The 26,733-nt window shown below is 39.4% G+C and overlaps 1 protein-coding gene across 1 annotated transcript in view; it reads right to left on the bottom strand.

Moving 5' to 3' along the window:
• The window catches only part of LOC137600479 (zeta-sarcoglycan-like), a 246,628-nt gene extending 223,655 nt beyond the window's left edge, over nucleotides 1–22,973 (bottom strand). Inside the window, exon 1 of the mRNA XM_068322135.1 lies at nucleotides 22,485–22,973. Coding sequence (XP_068178236.1) covers nucleotides 22,485–22,523 — 39 coding nt within the window. The 5' untranslated portion in view covers nucleotides 22,524–22,973. The remainder of the gene's footprint in view (nucleotides 1–22,484) is intronic.
• Between the last annotated feature and the right edge of the window lie 3,760 nt (nucleotides 22,974–26,733).

Genomic DNA, 26,733 nt, shown 5'->3' with positions numbered 1-26,733 from the left:
AAATGTACTTACCTTCTCATGAAAGAGATGAAGGATTCTGAATTAATGTCGCTTCTAAAACAGCACTTTATCGCAAAAAGACCCTTAGTCAGCAGGTGAAGCATATTTAGGGCGCAATTTGTCAAAACAAACAAGAAAAAAGAAAAAAAAACAACGCAGAAAATGTCCTGATTAGGCTTCAGGACCATAGCTTAGGGCCGATTACGTCATGACAAAACAACTAAGTGACGAGTTTGCCCTGATGTTGGACTTCAGGTGGTCTTCTTGTCTTTCCCGTTGGCGTGTCACCTCCAGCGTTTCGCCCTTCTTTTATTCACATCTCTGCAAAGTTCTTAGGAGGGAACGAGCAGACATCTGGGCATTAACAGCGATGAAAAGAGGACTGCTCATTGTGGACACATTTATTCTGTTGCACTTTTCATTAAGGATGTGATTCATGGCGCTAAATCCATGTCCATACTCTGCATGTTGACAAAGGGAGCTTGGAGACATTGCAGAGATTGTCTCCTTGGACTCGGTGGAATTTATATTCTCTAAACTTCTTTTTTAGCAGCAAACAGATGCCTGACACCTCAGTAGTAAACTGTTGTTTTTTTTAAATAATGACAAGTTTGTTATCAGATGTAAAAATCAGCTGTCTTAATCAGGTCAGAGAAAATGCAGCATCTGGCAGTTCATCTCACTCCTTAATAAAAATCTAGTCAGGGCCACATCCTGATGTCAGTGCAAAATTAATCAAATCCTTTTCCCTATTTTAAAGTTAATTTCCTACTTCAGAATTAGCTGTGATGCACCAATTCATGTGTAAAGCCCAGGTGGTGGTAGTAACAGTCCAATCACATCTTCTACTGCTGAGCAAACATTTTAAAATCAGTTTTCTGCACATGACTGATATTTATTAACACATAGACATACTTTAAAAGCTGTCCGTTGTATTGCATGGTTTTTTGTTTTTTTTTCAAACAGTAAAATATCTGAGTTGCAGAAAAAGAATTGGTGCCTTGTGGAACCAAATACAAATATATAATCAAACGCAATGACGTGTAATTACACAAATTAATAGAACCAGATTTGACACGTGACCCTGCTCTTGCATTTCACCTAAATTGAAGTGATTGAAAATTCAATTCTTACTCGCAGAATATTTTCCTTTTGTTTTAAAATTGTGAAGATTTTCACTGCATGAGACCCATTATTATAGAAGCTATAGTAGCCTTTTTCACCAACTAAAAATGAGTAATCAGACAGCCATCAGGAGGAGAAATATAAAGGTTTGAACCACAGCCTGAGCAAACCTATGGTCAGAGATGTAGTAAACTAATGTAATATTTTTCTATGCGGCCGTTGCTGTCAGCTAGCTGTATTGGTATATGCGACATCTGTTTTGTCATTTGTGGGTTTGTTGATTTGATGGAGAACAACATGAACCAGGATGGAAAAATAGAGAACATGGTGGTGGTCACTGGTCTGAAGATGAAGGTCATGCATTAGTTACTTGATTGCAAATGTTGGATTTATCTGCAATTTGTGTAAGAAAACATCTCATAACCTAGAACCCAAAGGCACAGAAACACACATAGGACAAGGAGCCCTTTATTTATAAGGCACTAATCTAAAGTGCAAACAATCTAAACTACTATATATTGAGTGTGGCTCTCCAAAATTGGGTAATATCAGTTTATAAATATAAATAAATATAAATAAATTAAATATAAAATGAATAACATGTCTCTTTAAGGAGCTTTTTCCATGCCAGATGCAGTAAAACATTGCTTGGAGCTTATTGGAATTAAAAACATGAGGGAATCTGTCCCTGAGTAACAGGAGCACATAGAGAAGAAACGGCGAAGAGGGAGATTAAAGGGTGTCAAGACATGTATGTACTAGTCAGAGAGGTGAGTGTCATGTTGTCAGTGCATGGAGTTAAATAATTACTATCATGGTCTCATGGAGAGAAACATGGATGGAGAGGGAACTAGGGGCCAGGGTGCTGAAGGAGAGAAAGTGCCTCAGGCTGATCTTTGAATCTGTTTCCATGGTGAAAAAAACTTGTTGGGATGTGAAAGTGTGCGTATGCGCATTATTCTTGTTCATTCAGTATGCGTGTATAACCCAGTCGTCAGTGATTTGGGTTGTCTTGTCTTATCCAAATCATTCCTTTGATCAAACATCTTTTTTTTATCACTCTGTGTTCAAAAGCACAAAGGATGGAGAGGGTGAAGGAAAATACTGTGAAAAGTCTTCCAGATTGTGAGGTGGTTATGAAAGACAGAAAGAAAGAAAGATTTGTTTTTTATTTTTGCAAAAACACTTTAATCACATTCAAACATTTTACAATTTTACATTAGATGGAAGCACTACAGCGCTTCAGAAGAAGAAGAAGATTTTTTTGCAAAAACACTTCAATCACATTCAAACATTTTACAATTTTTCATTAGATGAAAGTACTAAAGTGCTTCAAGAAAGAAAGTCCTCAATACACTGGGCCAGGCGGCATACCAGTCGCAACAGCAGCAGATTGATAAGATCCATATCCAGCCAATCCAACTTAATAAAACGTTCCTGTTTCATAACCAGCCTCGAAGCCGAGGAGGTCAGACTCGGAGAACATTTAACTGCTTAACAGGATCTTGTGACAACAGACCAAAAAACCCACAATAAGAGCATTAAAAGCAGCACAGAGCCCCACACCACCTGCTACCGGTCGATACGAGAGCCGCACCCAAACACACTCAAATCCAGAACCTGCTGTGTTTAGGATTGCCCAGTTTGGCACATGCAAATGAAAAGAACTTGAACTTTCTGAGTTTGTATGTTCTCTCCTTGACCCACAAAGCGTAAAGGTGGCTGTCGACTTGAATATGGATGGATGAATGGTTGGATGGATGGATGCAGAAAAACATGAAGCCCTACATTAGCCTCACTCCAGCTTACTACAAAAAAAACTCTATATTAATATAATTACAGCTGTTCACTTCAGATATCTGGAGGGTCTAAATTCAGCGCTCACCCTAACCCACTCCCTTCAGAATGGCATTGTGCAGCTTCTCACCTCTTGAAGGAAAACCAAACTTGATATATCTGTAATCAATAATTACAACCCAACTTATGTTTCTGCCTCTGAAAAAAATGTAGAAAAATTACTCTTAAGTCAATGGTTGATCACTATGTCTCTCTATATTTCTCATTTTTATTCATTTTCTATACAGATATTCAATGAAAAGTACATCAAGTGTACTTGTAAGAATAAAACTCTCTGCCTTTATACTGAGTGAAGTAGAATATTCCTCTATTGCTCAGGGCCCTGTTTATAGTAAAGTCCATGTCATTTTAGCCAGCTCATCAAAATGCAAACGTTATCTTTGAAGTGTGTCAGGAGTGGGAATAATCTGGAGGAAGTATGGATTTCTCAAACTGGGTTTCTCCAGTCGGAGTTCTTGGCAAAGCTGTTTTGTGTGTATCTGTGGTAGAACCCAGAGTTTTCATTTCTCTGCTGGTTTTGAAGTGGATTGAAACTGATGTGTTTCTAACTTGTGGTGAAAAATAAAAGACTTTAAGAAGTGGGTTGAACACACACACACACACACACACACACCCTAACAAACATTAATAACACCAATATACGACTAACATTATTTTGTTTTGTTTGATTTAATATGCCCATAATTGTTTTAATAAAATGTGGTCTGGTTTTCTATTGCCAGAAGTCTGTTTTTTATTTTATTGCATCTTGTGTCTTTGGTTCAGTTTAGTGTTTCATAATGCTATTTTATTCATCATGCTGGCAGTCCTCTTCATTTACAAGAATCAATTCATTACAGAAACAATCCAAAATCAGCCCTTCTTTATATAGTTTTTTCTACTCTCGTCACTTCCTGAAATTTTTCTACATACAGCAATATGTACTATAAAAATACAAATATCAGCATGTCAGTGTTTTCAGTGTCTTGCAACAGCTTCTGGTTGACAAAGCTATACCTGCATGATCATTATCATGTAAATGGTGTCTTGTTCATCTAAAAATACACAATTCTGATCTAAAACACTTAACAGTGATTTGATATGAAATTTGGAAATACACACTGATCCAACACTGAATTTAAAACTATGTTTGAGAGGGTAGTCTTGAAGAGAACTATTGGACTTATTATAGTTTCCTATAAAGGAACAAAAGTCTTTATGGAAATGTGATAGGAATACTAAAAAAATATTTGCATTTTCACACTTATGACAGAACACTGGCATTACTGCTGAGTAGAACCAATCTAGCAATAAAACTGCATTAATAGAGGAACACACACCAAAAAAAGCATGTTTCTTTTTGTAGGAGGTCAGCAATGACAGATTAATAAAGTACTGAATTAAACTCCCACCTTTGAAAGAGAGAGCAAGAGATGGAGAATGGTGGGAAGTGATGAAGACAGTGATTTAGAGAGCGAAAATAGATTTATGGAATGACAAATGGCTATGGGAGAGGAATGTTATGAAAGAAGCTGGCACCAGGGGAAGACAAGTAAACAGGGAAAAAAGGGGAAAGAAGGAGGTTTTGAAATATGAAGGGAAAGATAAGTGGAAACCCCTCTGTCAGCGAGGTCTTTAACGCCCACCTCTGGGAGAGCTTCTCCCAGATCCCACAGGAGGTTTGGGGACATTCAGTCAGGGTAGACCATGTTCTCCAGCTCCGTGTCAAAGTGGCCGCTCTGAATTGTGAGAAGTTAGAAATGTTTGTTAAAGCAGCTGACAGGTACAGGTAGGACAGGCCTTCCACGGGCCGAGTGGACATGGAGAATTCAGGAAGGCTATGGAGAAGATCCACATCGGTTGGCCTCTCTCTAAGAAATTTTGGCAAACTGTCCCGGAGCCTTTACAAAGGAAAGCAGTGCACCGCTGATATTGTTTACAGTATTACTACCATATCTTCCATGGAGGAAGCGGAGGCTGAGGTCTCTTGTTCATCACCCGAGCTGGTTGCCTAGCTCCTTGGTGGCAGGGCACCAAGAGTAGATAATATTTGCCCTGAGTACTTCAAGTCTCTGGATGTGCAGAGATTGTCTTGGTTGACTTGTTCCTGGAAAATCGCGTGGCAGTCGGGGACAGTACCTGGCAGACTGGGGTGGTGGTCCCCTTTTTTTAAGAATGGGGACCAGAAGGTCTGCATGTGCTTTGTGGATCTGGAGAAAACATTCAACCGCGTCCTTCGTGGTGGAATATGGAATTCAGGGCCCCTTTTGCTTTGGTTAAAGGGTCATGGATAGATGGAAATACATGGGAAATAGAAAAGCGGAGAAGATTTCAATTGATTAAGTGGGTGGAATGCAGAAAAGAAAATATGAGGACTGATAGAAGAAGGAAGAGTGAGGCCTACAGCAACCGGAGGAGTGACAGGGAACAACGTTATACTGCTGACAGACAGTATTGATCCATATGGTGACCACTCTCCCACTCCTTCAGCTCCCAGCATGTATCACTCAAGCCAAATAGGTCATATTAGGGTCTGCACAGGCACACAGACACACACTTGTACACAGACACACATACACACACGTATGCACGCACACACACACACACACACACACACACACACACACACACACACACACACACACACATACACACACACACACACACACACACACACACACACACACACACACACACACACACACACACACACACACACACACACACACACACACACACACAGATTTTTTCCACAACTAAAAACAACACAATGACAATTTGAACTAATATATTACTGACAAAGAAATCTGTTATCTATAATTCCTTCGGGACTTCAATTTAAAAAGCCAACACACATCAACATGCATACAAATGCATGAAGGCAAACAAACAAACAAACACACACACACACACACACACACACACACACACACACACACACACACACACACACACACACACACACACACACAAAGTGATCCCTTGGAGCAGAGTGGGGACACCATTCTTTGTGTCCATTGATCCAGAGCAAGAAAAGCCAGACCACTCAAGCTGTGACAGAATCTTGGCTCACACAACACTACACCTACACACACACATACACACTTGGTCTTTTTTTTCTTTTTTTTTGTCACACCTGTGCATGTGGTGTGGGAAGTGTTGGGGGAGGGGGAATATAAATGAATGGCATGAAGAAAGAAAGTTGTGGAGAGGTGAAATAAGACACATGGAAAAAATGGAAGAGGTGGATGCCAATGTGTCATTGGTTAAAAGAGAATAAATAAATAAATAAATAAAACCACAAAAGATGCAGGGAATCAGGGATGTGGAGTGGAGAGCTAGAATGGACAGAAAAATAAATGAGAGAAAATAAAAAGAGAGAAACACGCAGCGTGTGACATGTTTACAGGACATGATAAAATTCTCTGTCTCATCTAAATGCACGCAAGATTAAAGCGGGACTCTATCCCTCTGAGTGTGTGTGTATGTGTGTGTGCGCACGCGTGTGCGTGTGCGTGTGCACACCCGCACGATTTAAGCAGACAGCAATCCCTGCTCAAGGCCAAACCTATATAGATCATATCCCAATCATCATAGTATTGCCTTCAGCTCAAAGATGGAAGAGAGAGCAAGATTTGAACTCACTTTAGCTGCGCACGCGCACGCACACACACACACACACACACAACCACACACGCACACACACACACACACGCACACACACACACACACACACATGCACTACCTCTCTCTCATTTCATCCTCTTCCTTTTCTTCCTCTTAAGACCCTCCACCTCTCTCTCTCTCTCTCTCTCTCTCTCTTTTCCGCTCGTCTTTTCTCTGCTTTCATATTTCATTTCCCCTCTTTTCTATCACCCACTTAAAATCTGAACTTTTTCGTGTGTCAGGCTCTTCCAAGAATTTGAACTCCGATTCAACCCATTTAAGTGAACTACAATAGCATTAGCCGATGACAGTGGACCTTGATAAAAAACGAATGCTGGCAAGAACAGAATCCTCTCAGGGTTGGTGGCGCAATAAGTAAGATGACTTACAAAAGGATGCGGTGAGTTGAGGTTTCACTAAAATAGAATCATGAAAACATTTGTGATGTTTTAATCATGTAGTTATTGTTTTCATCACGCTAGTATATCAGTTTTACACTTGTATTGTAGCTGACCATTGCTCTGTCCATGTCTGATCTCACATTTGTTGAGCCGAGGTGGTATACCTTAAACCTGAAATAAAAAGCAATACTTTGTCATGGTGTTATTTTTTTTTGTCAGCAGGATTATAAAGTTTCCCTCCCTTTCTTTAATGTGTACGTTTACATTCTTTCTTTTTAACATGCCATTCTTCTTCCACTCCCATCTTTCAATTAATTTTCCAATTTAAAAATATTTTCTTCTATTATAAAATTCCCTGAGCAGGTTTGTGTCACCTTTCTTGCTTTGGTCAATTTCAAATGTGACTAGGCAACAAATTGTTACCTCAAGTTTGTGTGTTTATCTCATGTGGGGTATACTGGTCCAATGTCAACTTGACAGATACAGATTCAAACTGAAAGTCTAACAAAGTCTGAGGGAAAAAAGTATGCAAGAAAGTAGAAGGAAAGAATACAAGGGACATCATTGGCCTTTTTTTCCACTTCATTGCTTTCAACAAAAAGCACAGGTTTGAGACTGACAATAAAAGACATAAAATGTGGGAAGGGACAGAGATACAGTGGTGTAACTACAGTTGATTAAATGTTCTTTTTTTTTTTTTTCTGTCATGTTCAATGTAATAATGACATAAACAACCTCAAATACATGGGCACTGCAGCTCTACTTGATTTTAGCATTTATGAAATGTATTACTTATTTAACATCTGCTTGTCAAAAAGTCATCACCTGGATTTAACTAAGCAAATAGCTCAGGGCCTCAATTTAATAAAAGTTACACATTTGGCCTCAAGAAAACCATTTTTCAATGAGGCTAATCGTGGAGAAAAAAAGCCTTCAATTTGCTAGGGAGTATAAAGTTTGAGTTCTGGAGCGATGGACAAAAGTGTACGTGTTTTGATGAGTACAGATTTACCTTGTACCAGGGTAAATCTGTACATTGTCACATTTACATATAGAGCATAAAAATCAGGATAATGACAAGGTTAAGAAAATCTTCTCATGAAGAATAATATACATATATATATATATTGTTCATATATATATATATATATATATATATACTTTATAGTCTGATGACCTGATTATATTTTTTTCTGGGAAGAACATGTAGAACTAATTCAAAGGAACATGCGTATATGGAATAAAACTGAGGAACAATGCATTGGGCTCCACAAGCATTTCAGAGCACACTGTATTCTGCTTGGTTAGGTTGTTCCATGTTAGCCAAGGAATATTAATCCTCCAATTTATTGTCGTACATGCGCACACACAAACTTTAAAAAAAACATAGTAGAATGGTAAAATGGGAGTAAACCAAAAGCACCTGACATGTCATCACGCATCACCTTAAAACTCATCACCTTCTCCAAATAATTTCACATTAAACTGCACTCTTGCAGCATTGCGTTTAAACGCAACAACATGTTCACTTTTAGTAAAAATGTGCATATGTGATTCCTTTCTCATGTCTCCTGGGTGAAAAATCACACGTCTGACCTGAGAGTCAACCTTAAACCTCTACTTCTCTCTGGACTTTCTCTTTTTGTAAAATATATTCGCTTAGGCAGTGCTCTGATCATCGTCCACATGGATGTGTTTTGATTGAAAGAACATTAAAGCCCAGTGTCTCACTGAAACACACGAGTACCTTCTGCATCTCAATGAGACACTAAGGGATGTGCCAAAAATCTAATATTTTGGGGGTTTGGAGCATTTTGAAGCAGTGAAAGCAGAGAGATGATGCAGTTGCTCATCTGAGCATGTGCCCCATGTGAGCTCAGGCTCGGGACATCACCCACTTTTTCTCCCCCTCCTCTAGTCTGTCTACAGCTTATTGTCAAAAAATACTCTAAAATCACAGAAATTAACATATATGAGTATATTATACATATTGTCAGTAAACACTGGAACTGGAGGTCATGAATATTCTACGCAGGACTTTCTTTTAAAATAAAACACTGTCTAGGACATTTCCAGCCATCAGTGATTTTGATATTGTAGTTAATAGATTATATTTTTCAGATCAAATACATCTATAACATTGGTATTTAATAATCCGATAACATCTCTGAACAATCAAATTTGAATGCTGTGTTTACAAATGGCAGCCAACACATTTTACATATCTTTAAATCTCTTTCTATACACCAGAATTATTTGCCTATGACTGTCTCATAGTCATAAACAAATATATTTTCGTTTCAAACCTTTCAGAACCTTGACGCTAAAGCTATTTTACCTCATAACAGTGATTCAAAAAGGTTTCACAAGTGGAAAATAATGCTTTATTATTGTTGGGGAATTCCGATAAGAAAATAGAAATGTATGTTATCTTAAAAATACACATTAATCCCATACAAAATTGTTCCCTGAAACAAGGTCATTACAAATCTGAAATATATGTCTTTATGGTGGATGAAAAATCATACTCATTTGTTTAGCTTGCCATGCCAGTAGTGTATAAAAATAATATAAGTATGGAACAATCTTTATTTTGCATTGATGGAAATAAACGGTTCTGCCACTTTACATGGATCCACACTAAAATATAATAGATGGTTACTAGTCCATGCTCAAATCCAACCAGAATTCATTTCCACTGTCGCTTATGCTTGTTCTGGAGGGTTCAGTTGGGTTTCTCTGTCTGTTAAAGCGCTTTGAAATGTCTGCTGCCATGATTAAGCGCTATATAAATAAAACTTGATTGATTGATTGATTTATTGATTGATTTAAATCTGTCTTACAGTTTTGTGTAGCGTTGCTAAAAAAAAAAAAAACGGGAAAAAAAAGAAGAAGAAACTAAACCAACAGGCAAACAGACAAATTAACTCATAACCTGATGGTGGCGGTAAGTACAGGAAGAATAGATTTTTCCCGCTGAAAAGTTCGGCATGATTGCATGTGTAATAACTATTGAAGAATTTAATGCTTTTTAAGCATGTTCAGTGACTTTAATTTAATGCAGATGTTACTAATAGTATATATTATTTTATTTGAATGCCATTTTGATTTCAGAACCTTTAACTTTAAAGTTGAATTTGTGTACACATACTTTTGTAAAGGATCTAACTCCTCTTAAACCACTGATGGTGGAGTATTTGGTGGAGTTATAATTGTAAACATTATGAGTGTACTTTCCTGTCTGGGAAAATTTAAATTTAAACCTGAACAGTGTCATTGAAATGTATAGAATTTATTTTTATGTAGAACAAAAGTGTAAACACAGTCAGGACTGTCTACAATCAAAGTGTGGAGGGATGTAATGCCAGATCACCTCTGTGGGCGGTCACATCCCAGCCAAGAGTGGGTGCACTCAGCACTCCGTGTTCTCATTTGTGAAAGAGTTTTGCCTTCTGGGTAGAAGCCTCCCTCTGAAGTTTACCAGCCACTCACAAAATACCTCCTGCACAATCTGCTCTCATTAGTCATCACTCCTTCCCCTCATTCTCACTGTGGAGAGCATAACTCTATTCATTATTGCTGTTACCCCCTTCAGACGAGGGATGCAAAATTACTCCACCAATTTTAAACGATAATTGAATCCAAATTGCCTCTAAAAACCAAAAAAAAAGAAGAAGATTTCATCCCAGCTTCAAATTGCCATCTATTTGCCCCACACCTGCCTTTTTAAATACTTTATTTGTCCTTGTATGACAGGGTTGCACAATGACATGACAGGTTTATAGCCCCCTTCATGTTGTGTACATTGAACATATGAACACAATAGATGATAATGAGGTATACAAATAAAGAAAATGGAGTAATATACACTGTTACTTGAATGCAAACACCCAGGAAACAGGAACAATTATTTTGTGCCTTGGGTGAATGAAAACAGCAATAACAATAATAATGATGTCATAGTGGGCATCTTCACATTAAAAGTTAAATATTTTTTGGAATTTTTCAATAAACCCCTGTGGACCCGCCAACCGCAGGGCAGTTCGACGGGGTCGGGTGCGCTTGCTATATGGGTGGCAGTGACGACGGGGGGTCATGATGGACCAGACCCCAGTGGCAGAAGCTGGCTTTGGGGACGTGGAATGTCACCTCACTGGGGGGGAAGGAGCTGGAGCTTGTGTTGGAGTCGGAGCGTTACCAGTTGGATCTGGGGGAGCTTGCCTCCACGCATAGCCTCGCTTCTGGATCCAAACTCCTGGATAGGAGGGTGTGGGAGGAGGACAGGCCATGGAGAAGGACTATCGGACGCCACCAAAGTTGTTCTGGAGGACTGTCCGAGACCTCAGGAGGGGGAAATGGGGGACCATCCAATCTGTATACGGCAAGGATGGGACACTGTTGACCTCGACTGAGGAGGTTATCGGTCGATGGAAGGAACACTTTGAGGAACTCCTGAATCCAACTACCCCAACTGACCCACCCTCTGTTGCACAGGCAGAGCTGGAGGATGATGGGGGATTCGAGTCAATCTCTCTGGGCGAAGTCACCGCGGTAGTCAAGCAACTTCACGGTGGCAAAGCCCCGGGTGTTGATGAAATTCGCCCGGAAATGCTGATGGCTGTGGGTGTTGAGGTCAGCTGAGGTGGTTTGGGCATCTGGTTCTGGATGCCTCCAGGACGCCTCCCTAGGGAGGTGTTCCTGGCACGTCCAGCTGGGAGGAGACCTCGGGGCAGACCCAGGACCAGTTGGAGGGATTATATCTCAACGCTGACCTGGGAACGCCTTGGGATCCCCCAGTCAGAGCTGGTGGATGTGATTTTGTCATTTTGTGAAACTGGTCTATCAAGGATTTTGTTCCATCTTTTTTTTTTTTAACTGTCCCAAGGTACAATATTGCAGTAGCCATCAAAAAAAATCACAGCCCTTAGGTAGAATGATTTTTAGCAGTAACGCTGCAAAATGAGGCATCAGAACATAAACAAACAAAAAAAAAAGAAAAGAAAAAACTGTTTATCTGATGGAGCTATCAGCACTGCAGAAGAAACTATTATGAACACACAAGCAAACTCTACCAATGTCCTGTGAAAAAAAGAAAAAATAATTTCATCACTAAAATGAATATTAACAGTACATCTACAAATGAATGTGAGATTGCAATGTAGGGTAGAAATGACTTGTGACTGAAAATCTAAATAAGATGTGGCAACAGACTTTCATTTAAAATTATTAAGACAATATCTAACAAGATACATGACGCATGCTTTGGTTTTCAATTTCCCTGATAAAATTATGTTAAAATAGGGATCGGCACAGAATGATTTTTCAAATCTCAGTGGTCTAGGTCTGGGGACTGTGATGGCTTCATATAGTTTTACTGGTTGTAGGACTCAGTTTTCTGAACTTCACTTTTAGTTTACCTTGAACTGTCTTGATCTCCAAATCAGCACTGCCATCCTATCTACATTATCTACCCATTTCTCTCCTTCTCTTCTTCTCACCCCTCTCACCTCCCTTCTATGTCCTCTGTCTAATGCTGCATTATCATCACTCTCCATCTGTAGCTTTCTGAGGCGAAACACAGCCCTCTTTTCTCCTCTCCATCACTCAATCTCTCTATTCTTCAGTCTCTCCCATCTAAATGATGGGGACAGGTGTCAACAAGGACCTTGTCCCAGAATACTTCCATTTTACTTTTACTTAGTTTGAAGGATTCTTAGCATATTGGTTCTTTCATCTCTGTGTCACTACATTCTATCTGGAATGGGCATTAGTTAATTAGAGATATAAAGTCTTCTAAATTGCCTCTAAAAAGTGGAAACACATTTAAAAACATCCAAGGTAATCACAGGTGGATTCAGCCACACTAAGAACTCAGCTCACATCTTAACCATGTGAATAAATGTCAATCTTTGTGCACATTTTCAACCGGTTCATTAACACTTTTCAGTGAGGAGTCAGACAGCAAACGTGTCAAGTTTGACCTTCAAGGGATTATGCATTTATAGTCATTTCTATAGAATGACAGTATTGTAAAGAAAGTAAAATGTGTATCTTAGTAAAGCAAAGAGAAATCATATTTTAATGTGTATTCAAGATGTGTTTGTTAATGTCAATGTATCCAAGTAAATGAGAAGACATAAAAAGCATATTCATGCAAGCTGGAAGAAGGACTGACCTGCGTCTCTCTGACTCGTAGTCTGACTCATGCATATACACATAAAATGATTCTATCCACTTTTTTTTTTGCGCCCTGTCTCTCCATTAAAGTCAGTTTGCTGACATAAAATACTCTGTGCTGTGCCACAAATTACTGCAAGAGCAAAAGAAAGCATAATAATGTCACATAAACTCGTTTCAGACGAGTATCCGGTACTGATAACGCACTAGTTTTGATCTATGGTCTTACTCACACTGGCCTTCTCCCTCGTCTTTCTATCTTGTCCGGTTCCTGAGTGTACGAAAGTTGAAATTTGACCTTAAATGGCCTATTTTAAACCTTTTTCATATAAAAGGCGCACTGGATTATAAGGTGCATCTGATAATAAGGTTCAACTTCAATGAATGACCTAAATCAAAACTTTTTTCACAAAGAAGGCCCACTGGATTTTAAGGCGCACTGTCGGTTTTTGAGAAATTTAAAGGCTTTTTAGGTGCGCCTCATAGTGCGGAAAACACTGTAAATGAAAAGTATCCGGCACCTAATACACCTGCCATTGCAGGTCCATTCAGACTGAGCAGATACATAAATGTCACGTGAAACATCACAGACCAATGTATGACTGAATAATATCTACGTCATCAGTGCTAGGCATGCACACATCAATGCCTGCCATTCTCAAACTGGACAAGGTACAGTACTTTAGCAGCAATAACTTTGTTAATTCCCAATGAGGAGGTGCACACAACCTTGTATTTTAAAGCTGACGAGTGCCGCGATTCCCATTGAAGATGACACTATGTCAGTCGCTATGACAACCACCTATGCTGAGGCATTACAGGCATCTAATGGAAAGCGATTTAATCCATTATACTTACTAAAACGTGCAGACTATTCCATTATTAACAAAGACTTGAGCTGATGCACTGTCCTGAATCAACACTTGCACACATTAATAGCTGCCTATTTAAATTTCCTTCTTCAGTATTGTTGAACTGTGGCGTGTATATATGATATTTAGTCTATCAGCATTGTATTCACCTTTATATCAGGCTTCTACATGTCGCTGCTGTGTTACAGGTTAACTGTCTAAGCTTAGAAGTTTACAGATTACATTCTCAGTATTGACTTGAAACATCTTGCAGTATGTTAAATTAAAATCAGCAGTAGTTTAGAATTTTTAAGTGAGATGCCTTTCATTTGATGTTTTCTGCAAACAATACATCACTTTCAGTTCCCCACTGTGACCCCCCCCCCCCTCTATCCCGTTATGTTTCCGAGAACCTATTTCATGCCCCTGAAATCTTGCGCCTGGCACTGGTTGCCTTGTTGGCATATAGCACTACCCTTCCCCCTGCATATTGCTTTGCCGTTCTGCTCTTGCTTCATTTGGCTCATGATGAAGTGTCACCGCTCTGCCCTTGAGTGGGCGAGAATCCTCTCTGACAAAAAGAGTTTATGTATGTGTGTGTGTGTGTTTGGATGTTAGTGAGTGTGTGTAATGTGATTGCCAGTTTCCTGTAGACCACAGTGCATGTGTATTAAGTATGTGTGTGGCCGAGCCTGGTCTGTAGAAGTGACAGATGTCAAGATTGTGCTGTCACAGCAGGAGAAGAGATGATTTACTTGTCAGGGAGTTGAAGTACAGGAAGGCAGATACAGCTTACAGATGAATGTACTCTGCTGCAGCTGCTGGGATAATATAAAGATAGGACATACTACTGGGACACATACAGTACAGTGCACCATGAAGGACCACTGATGCAGACTAAGCCCATTTAGTCTACATGTGCCAGTACATTTTATTTGATGTTGTCTCTCTGGTATTTGATTGTACTAGTTTCGGCGCTCTGAAGATACAGACTCTCCAGTAGTCTCAGTAATATGCTGCTTGGCTGAAAGTACTCAGAGTAAAATGCCAAAAAGAAATTATTTTTATATTAAAATGGGCTGGACTACTACAATATTTTTAGGTGATATGGTTTGAGCTGAACTTGACTCCGTGGAACGGAATCAAACATTTAATTTACTCTACAAAATGTCTGTATTGCAAAAAAAATTGAAATTTCATTTTTTAAAAATTGGAATGTCCTTTATGTTTTGTTTCTCTTTTGTAATCAAGCTCTAGAATTGATTTGGTGACAAACAAAACTCTACAACTTTCCAATATATATATTCCCGTATATCGAACTGAATTGCTGTGATCTGGACTGGACTGAGTTGAGCTGGTTCATCCTTGTTGACAGTGGCGAAAATGGATAATCATCATCAAGCCCCCCTGGAGCTTAATGTCAGGAACAGCAGAAGAGGAAATGGTTTAGGACGTGACAGACAGGACAAGACGGTGGCTGAAAAGACGAATATTTGCCTGTCACTCCAGTGTCAGTTGCTCAGTCTCTGTAAATGATAGGCAAGCTGGGGTGCGTGAGACCTAACTTGCCGCAGGGAAGTGACAAACTAAATATTATAATAAATGGGGGGGTGGGGGTGACATCGTCGGGTTAGGTGGAGAAGAAAAACAAATTGCCAGCCTAGTTGAAAGGCTCAACACCACTTCCCATGGAATGGAAATCCATGCGGAGAAACTCATGAGCAAAAACAACAGGGGCGTTCTCCCAGACATCAAAGTCAGCGGACAGACACTGGACACACTGTCCAGCTTCAAACATCTCAAAGCAATCGTCCAATGAAGGATCCAAGCAGGAAACTCTTGCCAGAATTGCTCAAACAATGGCTGCTCTGGCAAAACTCAAGCCCATATGGAAAGACAAAAATGACAGTCTGGTATCAAAAGTGAGACTGCAGGACGGACACAGAAAAGGGCAATAATTTCTGAGTGAAACTAGCTGGCTATTGCAAGAACAGTCTGTCCAGCTATGGTTTCCGTCTGGAATAGGATAATCCATGTAGTATCCAAGACGCTACACGGGCATCTGACAAAAACGGTTAGTTATCTTTCCTTCTCCAGTTAGCCTGCTTACATTCATCTACGGCTTCACAATGCTTCACAGCGCCATCCGTGATTTGCCAACACAAAGTCGTCACGTCACCACGGTGATTTTTGACTACGTTGGATGCTCTTGGTTTATAATACCAATACATGTCTTTTCATTTGTTTGGTATGAAGTCTGATATTATTGTTTTATTGTGGAATTTCCACGGGTTCCCGCAAGTAAAATATTAAACTATTAATGTAGTCAGCAGAGGAAAGAGGAAATATGTAAATGCAGTCAGATCATGAACCGGACAAAGTATTTTCTTATGTCAGGGTTAAACAATAAACACACACACACACACACACACACACACACACACACACACAAAACCCTTGAGACTTTGGATGGATAACTGTAGCGGCGGGTAATGAGGTGAAGCATCAATCATTGCTAAGACTGTGTGTGTGCATGTGAGTGTGTCTGAGTGTGACTTTGTGTGCACGTATATCTGTTTTTACTACAACTTTACAGCGATGTGGACCCTGGAGCCTCCCATGGGCCGAGTTCAACGCCATCATGTTTACTCTCCACTTAGAAACCACCTTAGCAGTCCAGTCTTTCACTCCACTGAGCATAGTCTGGATGATGAAACGCTCCACATAAGGTGCCTCTCTGTAATTTCATCCCTAAAGATATGAAAGATTCTTAATAACTGCAATATAGAGAATGTTGCCCATATCTCTAAAACACATTTTAATTCAGGTAAATTGACATAAGATTTCTAAATGCATGGGAAAATAAATGCTATTCTAAACTTGAGATCTGAGCACCTTAAGGATGATATAATATAATAGATAAAGCAAACTCTGAGAAATGCCTTTAAATTATGTAATTTTATTTTGTGCAGCAAAATTCCAGAGATTCTCAATTTGAATCATCAAAAAAAAAAAAAAAAGGCTAATTGTTAACCGATAGCTGTTCTAAAGATTGCTGGAGTATAGATGGGTCTGATTTATACTTTATAAATGGATTGCATTTGTTGAATCGTATTGTCCTACTCCAAAGGTCAAGGTACGGGATTTCAATGAAAATTAGTTAATTCAGAAGAATTTTGGCCATATTTTCCCATTAAAAACAATAATATCATAAAAAAACATATTTGTCATTTACTATTATGTCATTTATTATTAAAGTGTGCTGATTTATCTCTTTTGTCTTTAATAATGTCACAATTTTGTTATTACATTTTTAGATGTGGTATCATATTTCAAAGCAACCCTGCATATTATTAAAATGATTTTTTGTATTCGTCCGAATTGTTATCTAATTGTAACACTGAATTATTTCATAAAAATAAAATCAGAATATTTTAAATAATTTCAAATATTTAGCTAGCTGTATAAAATATTTAAAAATAGCATAAAATTTCTTTAAATGTTTCAGAAAATATTGGACAATGACAAACACTGGATTGGTTGATGTATGCACTGCCTGAAACTTCTGTCATTATTAATGTGATGTCACCCTCAGCAACCTTAATGAATCATGTCATCATCATTAATACAACTGCAGTGGCTTTAAAAAGGGGGAGTGAGCCAACTCACAGGTGTTTGGGAGGAATCCGCCATGACTGCAAATAAGTCTGCTTGTCTTTGAGTGGGCATTCACTTTGGATCCAGTTCAGTTGTTACAATGGCAGCATCAACAAACTGAACCTGCCATCAAAACAATTTATTTTAAATGCACATTAAGTGATCTGTTCAGGCATGGTTTATGCTTGTGATTACAAGATGGTGCGACTAAATGAATGAGGAATTCGGCTTGCCTTAAGGTTAGAAATGTAGACTTGACTCTTACTAGTTTAAATGAATGAGTAATGTTGTTCCATCCCGCAGCAGCAACTGTTGAAAATGCCCTTGGAGGAGGCAGTGAACCACCAATTGCTCCAATGAAGTTGCTCAGTGGCCAAAAATGCAAAACAGTGACTGACAGACGGTTACCAAATGATGTCGTGTGAAAGAGTGCAACCAAGGTCAGAAACCAGCCACCATGCTAAAACGCTGCTTCATTCTGCCTAATTTGTCTCCCTAAAATTGGTTTACTTTGCCAGCCACTTTGGCAGGTACTATCATTTGCAGGTTCTGCTCTACACTGGAAATCTCAGTGTTTAGGGAATATGTGAAAGTCTAAGACAAATGTGTGGAGACAGGCGGGCACATCGTCAGCTATTCCAGCCATAATATGCTAGTCCCCAGTCTAGATTTCACTGTTGAATTTTAGTTTCCTAGAAGAAAAATGACAGAACTTTAAATTTCATAAGAGTTCTGACAGTCACCAGTGAATGCAATCCTCCTATGTGTTCTGCCATGACAAAACGATGCCATTTTGTATGGGATGTATTATTTTGGTCTTGCAATAAACAAAAAACTTAAACTATCTCTTGAAATTTTCAATACCTGTTCCTGTTGCAAGTTGAGAGCCTCTGATATAGAGGGTCAAAGTCAATCCCACTACCTATATTATACTGCATATAATTTATGGTGCAGCTATTACTGAAGATCAATAGCACTTAAACTGCTCCATTGATATTGAAACCTGCACTGATTTATAAGCAGATAGGCCTTCGGTCAAATACCCACACACAAATATAAACAATGAAATACCATTTGTATAACTGATATAAAGCAGGGACTTCCCAATGTTGTTTTCCTCCTCACTGTTCATTTCCTGTGCTCTTTCAGGCGCACACATGTACACATTTGAATGAAAAAAAAGAATCCATACATGCACTTGGATTGCTTTGGGCATATTTTTTTTTATCTCCAGCTAACATTCTAATTTTGAAAGGTCAAATGGTCCATAAGCCTCAATCCACTCTCACAAAAATGCATCCATGAATTTACACAAACTTTTGCTGTTTCAAAGCATTTTCTGTTCAAAATGACACACAGCACCACATCATGTAGTTAGTCCTCCTTCTAACCAGGACGTCTGTGTAGGTTCTCAGTTATCCAGTTCATGGTTATCGAAAAGCTGTTTAAATCAATCCACTGGACTTTAAGAAAGTTTCTTGAAAACATGTCGCCTCTCATCCAAGAGGCTTCTTCAGTTAAACAGTTTTGGATCCTTCTAACCATGTCTAATGGCTTTCGGAGACTTCAGCTGTCTGCCCGAAGCATTGCCTGAATGGTGTTTCTGAAATCTTTTCAATGGAAAATAATTAGTGTTGAAAAACTAGAAAGTATCTCAATTTCCCTTTAATATATTATTAGGTTTTGTCAAAGAATACAATTCAGAGATCTCATTTCTTGGCTCAAAATAATACAGGTTCTATATATTTATACCTTTGAATCTGTCAAACATTCCTTACAACACAGTACCATAAATCGCTTTGAAAAATGTTAAATGTGACAAATGGATTAATAACTTAGCTTTGACTAAAAAAAAAGACAGGACTTAGTTTTAAATCCCTTACTCTTGTGCCGATAAGCTGTTATATTTTAGGATATTTATTTTCTGCACAATTCAAGTATTTTACGCACGCGCAAAATGTCAATACAAGATCCAATACAAAAGTATTGAACCAATCATGACATCAGAAAGGGGTTGACAGCTCATACATGTGGTAAAAACAACAATGCTCACACAACTGTGCACATCAAGTTCAGCAGCGGTTAAGGTCAGTTTTTAAATTGGAATGTCAATTTCCATCTTGCAAACCACAACCAGCTAGCTGAGTCAAAGTCAATTTGGAGCGCTGCATCAGTGCAGTATCGAGGTCCCCCTACTCACAAATCCGATCACATCAAATGCTACTTGAAATGTCAAACCCCTCGGGAATGTCATTGATTTGCTGACTTATTTAATCAGTGGTTATCAGAAACAACAGCTTTACATAGAAAATGGACATTTCCACCAGTTTACCATAGATTCTCAGAAGAGGGCTCCTATAGTGTATTTGTGTCATTTAATATCTGCAGAGCGACCGATCTGAGCTGTTTGGTTAGCTCCTTCAGTGAATTTTTTTAAGGTATAGTATTTGGTTTGTCTGTTAGCTGGATAACTCAAAATGTTACAATTTTTTATTTTTGGTTTTGGGTTTTTTTTTTTACAATTTTTATGTAGTTAGTTATTCTTTACGCAGGAGTGTTATCTGACCTGTTGTTTGTGATCACTAACCAAAGGAATGCAGACAATTTTAGATTTTTTTGTTGTTGCTTTTAAACAATTGATTGCATGATGGAGCAATTACAAGATTTTTAAATTATTATTTTCTGCACTATAAGGCGCACTGGACTATAAAGCACACCTTCAAAGAATGTCCCCTTTAAACTTTTTCATATATAAGGCGTACTGGATTATAAATTGTATCTGATTATAACGTGAACCTTCAATGAATGGCCTATCCTAAAACTTTTTTTTCATATATAAGGCGCACTGGATTATAAGGTGCACTGTCAGTTTTTGAGAAAACTTAAGTCTTTTAGGTGCGCCTTATAGTGCGGAAAAATACTGTAGTGGTTAACACCTAAATTCATTGGACAAAAATCATGCAATGGCATTCCCATTACATTTAATAAATCGGATATGGTCTGGCTGAAAGTTACAGTTTCATTGCTCTCTATGTCTTTAATGGTGTCATTCAAATAATCCCTCAATACATTTACTTTAGCCTTTACAATGATCTGGTACTCCATAAGGACCAATTGTCTTGTCCTGTAACTCTCGCATTACTTAAAGGAACAGTTGGGTAAAGTGTCTTATTCGACAAGGCATTTCTGGAGGGGGGGGGTGAAAAAGCTTTGCGGCATTCTCCCAAAATGCTGAAGAAGATAAGAAAGGAAAGAATAATAGTCACCACATAGCTTAATCAAGGCTTCCAGGGGCCCCGAGAGCTAAATCCATTTGCAAAGACCTTATTTATACCATTAAGAATCTCAAATGTAAAATGATGAGTTTAACCACTACTCACACAACAAATGAAAATGTAGTGAGTCAGAAATGTGTTGTGAACTAAGAACCTACACCTGGCTGTGTATCTGACAGTCATCAGCCGACAATGGATTTTGATTTCCGGGTGAACTATAATACTACAGTATATAGGCAAACAAATAAGCAAAGTACATAATTCAACAGTACAATATATCTGTTAAAGATAATAAGTGGATGGCTTGTGGAATTAAAAATGTAAATACACACATACACACATACACATACAGTTCATTCACACACACACACACACACACACACACACACACACACACACACACACACACACACACACACACATATGTAAACTACGGGTAAGATCAACTTTTGGTACATGGTGAACGTCCAGAGTAACCCCCGTTTCTGTAAATGTTTGAGGCGCAAAAAAAAAACCCCAAAACACTCAACCGTGCGTTCCAGTGACACCAAATCAAATTTTTCCATCCCATATCCTCCCATTGACAACATATTCAACACGATGCTGGATCATGTGTTGGGATGGATCTGTTGAGACGCGCATAAACACACTGTCCCAACGAAAGTGCGTGCGCACGCACGCACGCACACACACACACACACATACACACAAACACACACACACACACACACACACACACACACACACACACACACACACACACACACACACACACACACACACACACACACACACACACACACACACACACACAGGCCCCTTTGGATTAACCCGTCCCGTCCATCGAGCGTCCCACCGACGCCCACACCAGCTCTCTGCAACAACTATATACATGTGGAAGCGGGAGCATATTGAAATTCACCCCACGCACCGACACGCTCCCTTCTCCTCCTCTTTTATTCCGTAACCTAGAAGGAATGTCAATGTGTGTGTGTGTGTGTGTGTGTGTGTGTGTGTGTGTGTGTGTGTGAGTGTGTGTGCGCGCGCGCGCATGTGTGTGTGTGTGTGTGAGAGAGAGAGAAGAGCGGAGAAATGTACACTTTGCATGCTGTTGCTACAGCGCAAGAGATCTGTGCTCGGACTGCCCCCCCACCCCCCACCCCATTTGTTTAATGGTCTTGGAGATGTTGTAGCTGCCAGTGGGGTCACCCAAGAAGCACCCCCACAGCCACCCGGTCACCTACCGACAGTGTCAGAGACATCCAACCTGTCAGTCAGCAGATGAACCTTACCCTTCAGCATCAGTCGATCTGCTGAATATGGTTCCAACCAGTCACCTATGGAGGCTCCGATGGCCGCTGTATTAACGGCCATCACTCATCATCATCATACCCACTCAGCCCAACACGCCACCCAGTCGTTTGTTCAGCATTCCACCCATGAAGCGGGAGATCGTAACTCTCCCATCTTTGCGCTCCGCCTGCGTTCTGTCTTACCTTAAGCGCCTCTATATCCAAAGAGGTCGACCGGTCCATGGCTGAGAAGTGAATTAATGGAAGTCACTCAGGAAAAATAAAGTCCCATGAGTAAATAAGGAGAAAAAGAAGTAGAAGAAGAGCAAGAAGAAGAAGGGAAGAAAGAAAGAAATTAAAAGCGGACACCAAAAAAAAAAAAAAAAGTTGGAAAGCTCTCTGAAGTCTTAAAGCTGCCGGACAAATCCTCTGGTTTGTTGTTGGAAGTATGTTATTAATATTCCACCAGGGCGACGGATATTCTCAGTTTCATTCCTTCGCGTTGCTCTCTTGATATTATCAGGGCTCCATACCCTGGAGTTCCTTCCCACCTCCAGCTCCCAGATTAGAAATAATAGAAAAAATTATTATAACATATACAGGAAGAAACAAAACCGTGCGTAATCCAAGATGCGGCTTTTATTTAGCGCACTTGACGAGCCCGGGTGCCTCTTTTGTTGTTGTTACATTTGATTAAGGATGTTTCCCAAATTGTTGGAATGAAGCCGGGATGTAGATTGTCTTGTCAGTCGGTTCAACGGAGAAATGCTGTTTATATCCCCGCCTTGAATAGTGATGCTGTCTGAATGTGCAGCGGTCGGCAACTGGAGAGACGGAGTTCAGATCAGACAGATGATATTCTTACCTCGCCTGGGCGCATTCCATGCGGCAAACCGCCAGAGACATCAGCTCTCCCTAACACTCAGAGAGAAAGGGAGAGAGAGAGGGGAGTGAGAGAGAGAGAGAGAGAGAGAGAGAGAGAGAGAGAGAGAGAGAGAGAGAGAGAGAGAGAGAGAGAGAGAGAGAGAGAGGTGGGGGGGGTGCTGAAGACAGGAGATGAGAGCTGTGAGAGTTGGGACGAGAGGAAGAGGAGAGGATGGAAAGGCTACACGCAGTGTGTTATTCCAAATGACGCACCGGTGTGTGTGTGTGTGTGTGTGTGTGTGTGTGTGTGTGTGTGTGTGTGTGTGTGTGTGTGTGTGTGTGTGTGTGTGTGTGTGTGTGTGTGTGTGTGTGTGTGTGTGTTTAAATGTGGCGGTGAAAGAGGGTGAAAGGCTCGTCCTAATGAAGCAGATGGTTCCGAATAGCTGCTTTACCACTGAAAACGAGAGAGTGGGAGAGATTTAAATGCAGAGGTTGTCGGGGGGCTGTTGCAGAAAGTCTTAGGGTTGTGTTTGCGTGCGCGTTTTTGTCGTGTGTGTACGTGTGCGCGTCTGTGTCTGTGCGTATGCCCGTGTGTGTTTATGCGCGCCAAAGAGACAGATTAGAGGCAATAAACTGTTACAGGGTTTCCGTATGTGACACAAATAGATTGAGAAAACGTAGATTAAAACTTTAATTATTTCCGTCATCCTTTTTTACTTTCTTTCTTTCCTTCTTTCTTTCTTTTTTTTCTCCTTAAGGTGTAAATTGTCCTCATCCTTCTCCAGCATAATTAGGTGTCGCCGCCTGCTGGGCTTTTTATCATGTGTCACACACCTTGAGAGGAGCAGAGGAGATGAGAGGAGATGAGATAAGACGACAGAAGAGAGGAGAGGAGAAGAGAGGAACAACGCAGAGTTATCTGTTTTTCAGAAGCTTGTAGCATTAGTGGATGTCCAGTCTGAAGAAGGTATATGAGTTCAACATGTAGGCCCTTACTATAGGGGCTCAAGGTTTACAGGACTTCATGGATACAGCATTGTTTTTCCCTGAGGCTTAGGCTTTTGTTCTAATACAGAAACTTTAAGCAACTTTCTATCATGAAAGATAAAAACATAATAACAAAAAAATTTATTTTGGGGTGAAATTGTTGTTTTATCATGTAGTAAAATAAGCTATCCCAAAATAATGACTATATCTGTCTATTAGACAGAAGCAGAATTTGCAGCCAAATATATACAAAATCAGACTGTTTGTTAACTTTCAATATTTCTTTGCTGCTTCACAACCTCCATTCAGCTACAGGATTCCAAAGTGATCAGTTTCACAAAAATATCTGTGATTTCAAAAAACAATTTCAAGGACGATTTCAAATCTATTCCACTTCATACCGCTGCGACGTCCCATAAGCTTCAAGAGCAACGGGCTCGTGTTCAAGTTAATAGATTCACCTATAAGAGCGTGCCCATGCACATTCACACACTTGTGTTGTACAGATCTCAAATACTCATGCACTTACACACAGTATGACACTACCCCCACCCACCCACCCACCCACACACACACACACACACACACACACACCCGACACACATAGGGCAATTGAACAGCACACAAGAGGACACAGAAGAACATTTGTTGAGGGAGTCAGTCAGAGATAAGAGACATCATATAAATGAACACCTTGCTCATTCCCTCTGCTCCTCCTCCTCTGTTTGTGACTCTTCCTAGCAGCTTTTCTTTCCTTGTTCACTCCATACACGGCTTCCAATGGTTCCCTTCCTCATCAATTTCCCTGTCTCTCTCTCAGTCCCTCTATGTCTCTTACTGCTTTGTCTCTATTTCATCTCTAACTCAACACCTCCTCTGCTCTGTGTTTGTGTTTCCTTTTTTTGACGTCATATTATCTTCAAACACACTCTCTTCTCTCTCTCTATTACACTATTTTGCAATGTTGTGGTCCTCTGTGTAGCAGAACCCCCATCTCCTCCCCCCTCATGACCATCATCTGTCTTTTCGATAAATACTGTGCTGTCGAGCAATTAATCATTTTTTCCAAGGAATCGTTATTGTAGATATGGTCACCCAGTACTGTGCGAACTGGAAATGACATGAGCATCTCTCTCTCTATCTCTCTCTTAATAAAAAAAATCCTGCAAGACACAAAAGGCTTGAAGGCAAAAGTTGATTTTTTTTGTCCCGACCTCAACACGTTTCTGGATAGCGTCTGCTTTTATTTGAAAGGTAAAACAAAAAGTAGTGAACCAGTTTTTACAGGCAGAGAGTTTTTAAAAAAAAAACTAAAGAAAAAGTAAAAGAGTATAAAAGTATAGAAGAGATGATTGTGGAGAACAGATAATTATTTTTCTCAATTTTGTCTATTCTTTTTTTTGGTTTGATAAATGTTAAAAGGTTAGATGTTTCTTTGTTCAGAAAACACAAGTACTATTGAAAATCCTCTTTATGTGAATCTCTTTTGGATTCTCTGTCAACGTGACTACTTTTTAATTTGACTTTTATGAATAAGCGTGATGTTAAAAATAAAATAAAAAGTCTCTCTCTCTCTCTCTCTCTCTCTCTCTCTCTCTCTCTCTCTCTCTCTCTCTCTCTCTCTCTCTCTCTCTCTATAGCCTCTAATCTTCATGCCTTTTCCCTTCATTTAAATATTATAACACGTTTTTCTTTCACCTACTTGATCACTTGATGTACTTGCTCCCTATCTAAAAAAAACAACCTGTTTTCCCCACAGCTAAATCACAAGTAAATATATATGAAATCACATTTTACAAAAGTAAGCTTGATTTATAAAATAAAGCTAATTGCAATTGTTTACTTTCATGATGAGCTCTTGTTCTTTATCTGTTTCATCAGTACTTATACTTTTAATGTTGCCTGTCCTTCCTGTGTTTTTCTGTAATGCCATCCCATGTATGTAAAGTGTAGTTTTACCTGGTCCACCATTAATAAGGAAGCAGCTCTCTACATCGTTCTGCTCTCTTACCACACGCTCCTAAGCTGTGATCGGACACAGGCTTTACAGGCAAAAGCGTATTCAAGGCTTGCGTTATTATCGACATGCGCCACAAAATTTGACATTGAGTTTTCAGGTACCGGTTAGTATTAAGGTGTCATATAAAATAAGAGAAGGGATTTTATGCCATTTTTAGGCTTTACACAGTAAAGTGAAGATTTTTTTCTGTAATTGATGTGCGCTGTACAAGATATTCCATGTGTGATGGGTATAACCCAACCTTTGTGACAATTTCACCACAATTCACACTTTGATTTATGTGACAATAGCAGTTCACATCATGGTCACGTGGGTAAACAAACCATTTATATCCTCACTTATCTTTATATTGCTGAGTGAGTCAGTGGTTCACACTACCTTAACAGCACTGAAGATGTTACTGAAATACAGTACTTGGCACTCTTCAGCAGTGAAACAGGAGCCTCTTGGCTGAGAGGTGAAATGTCTTCAAACCTTTTTATTTCACCTTGTAGGAAAAGAAAAGTGAGGATTAAATTCTAACACCTGACTTGAGTGATCCTAACATATCAGGCGGGGCTTAAGCAATTCCATAAAATTTAA

This window comes from Antennarius striatus, chromosome 8 (assembly GCF_040054535.1).
Source record: "Antennarius striatus isolate MH-2024 chromosome 8, ASM4005453v1, whole genome shotgun sequence".
Taxonomy (NCBI): domain Eukaryota; kingdom Metazoa; phylum Chordata; class Actinopteri; order Lophiiformes; family Antennariidae; genus Antennarius; species Antennarius striatus.
This window is presented reverse-complemented; position numbering and strand designations above follow the sequence as displayed.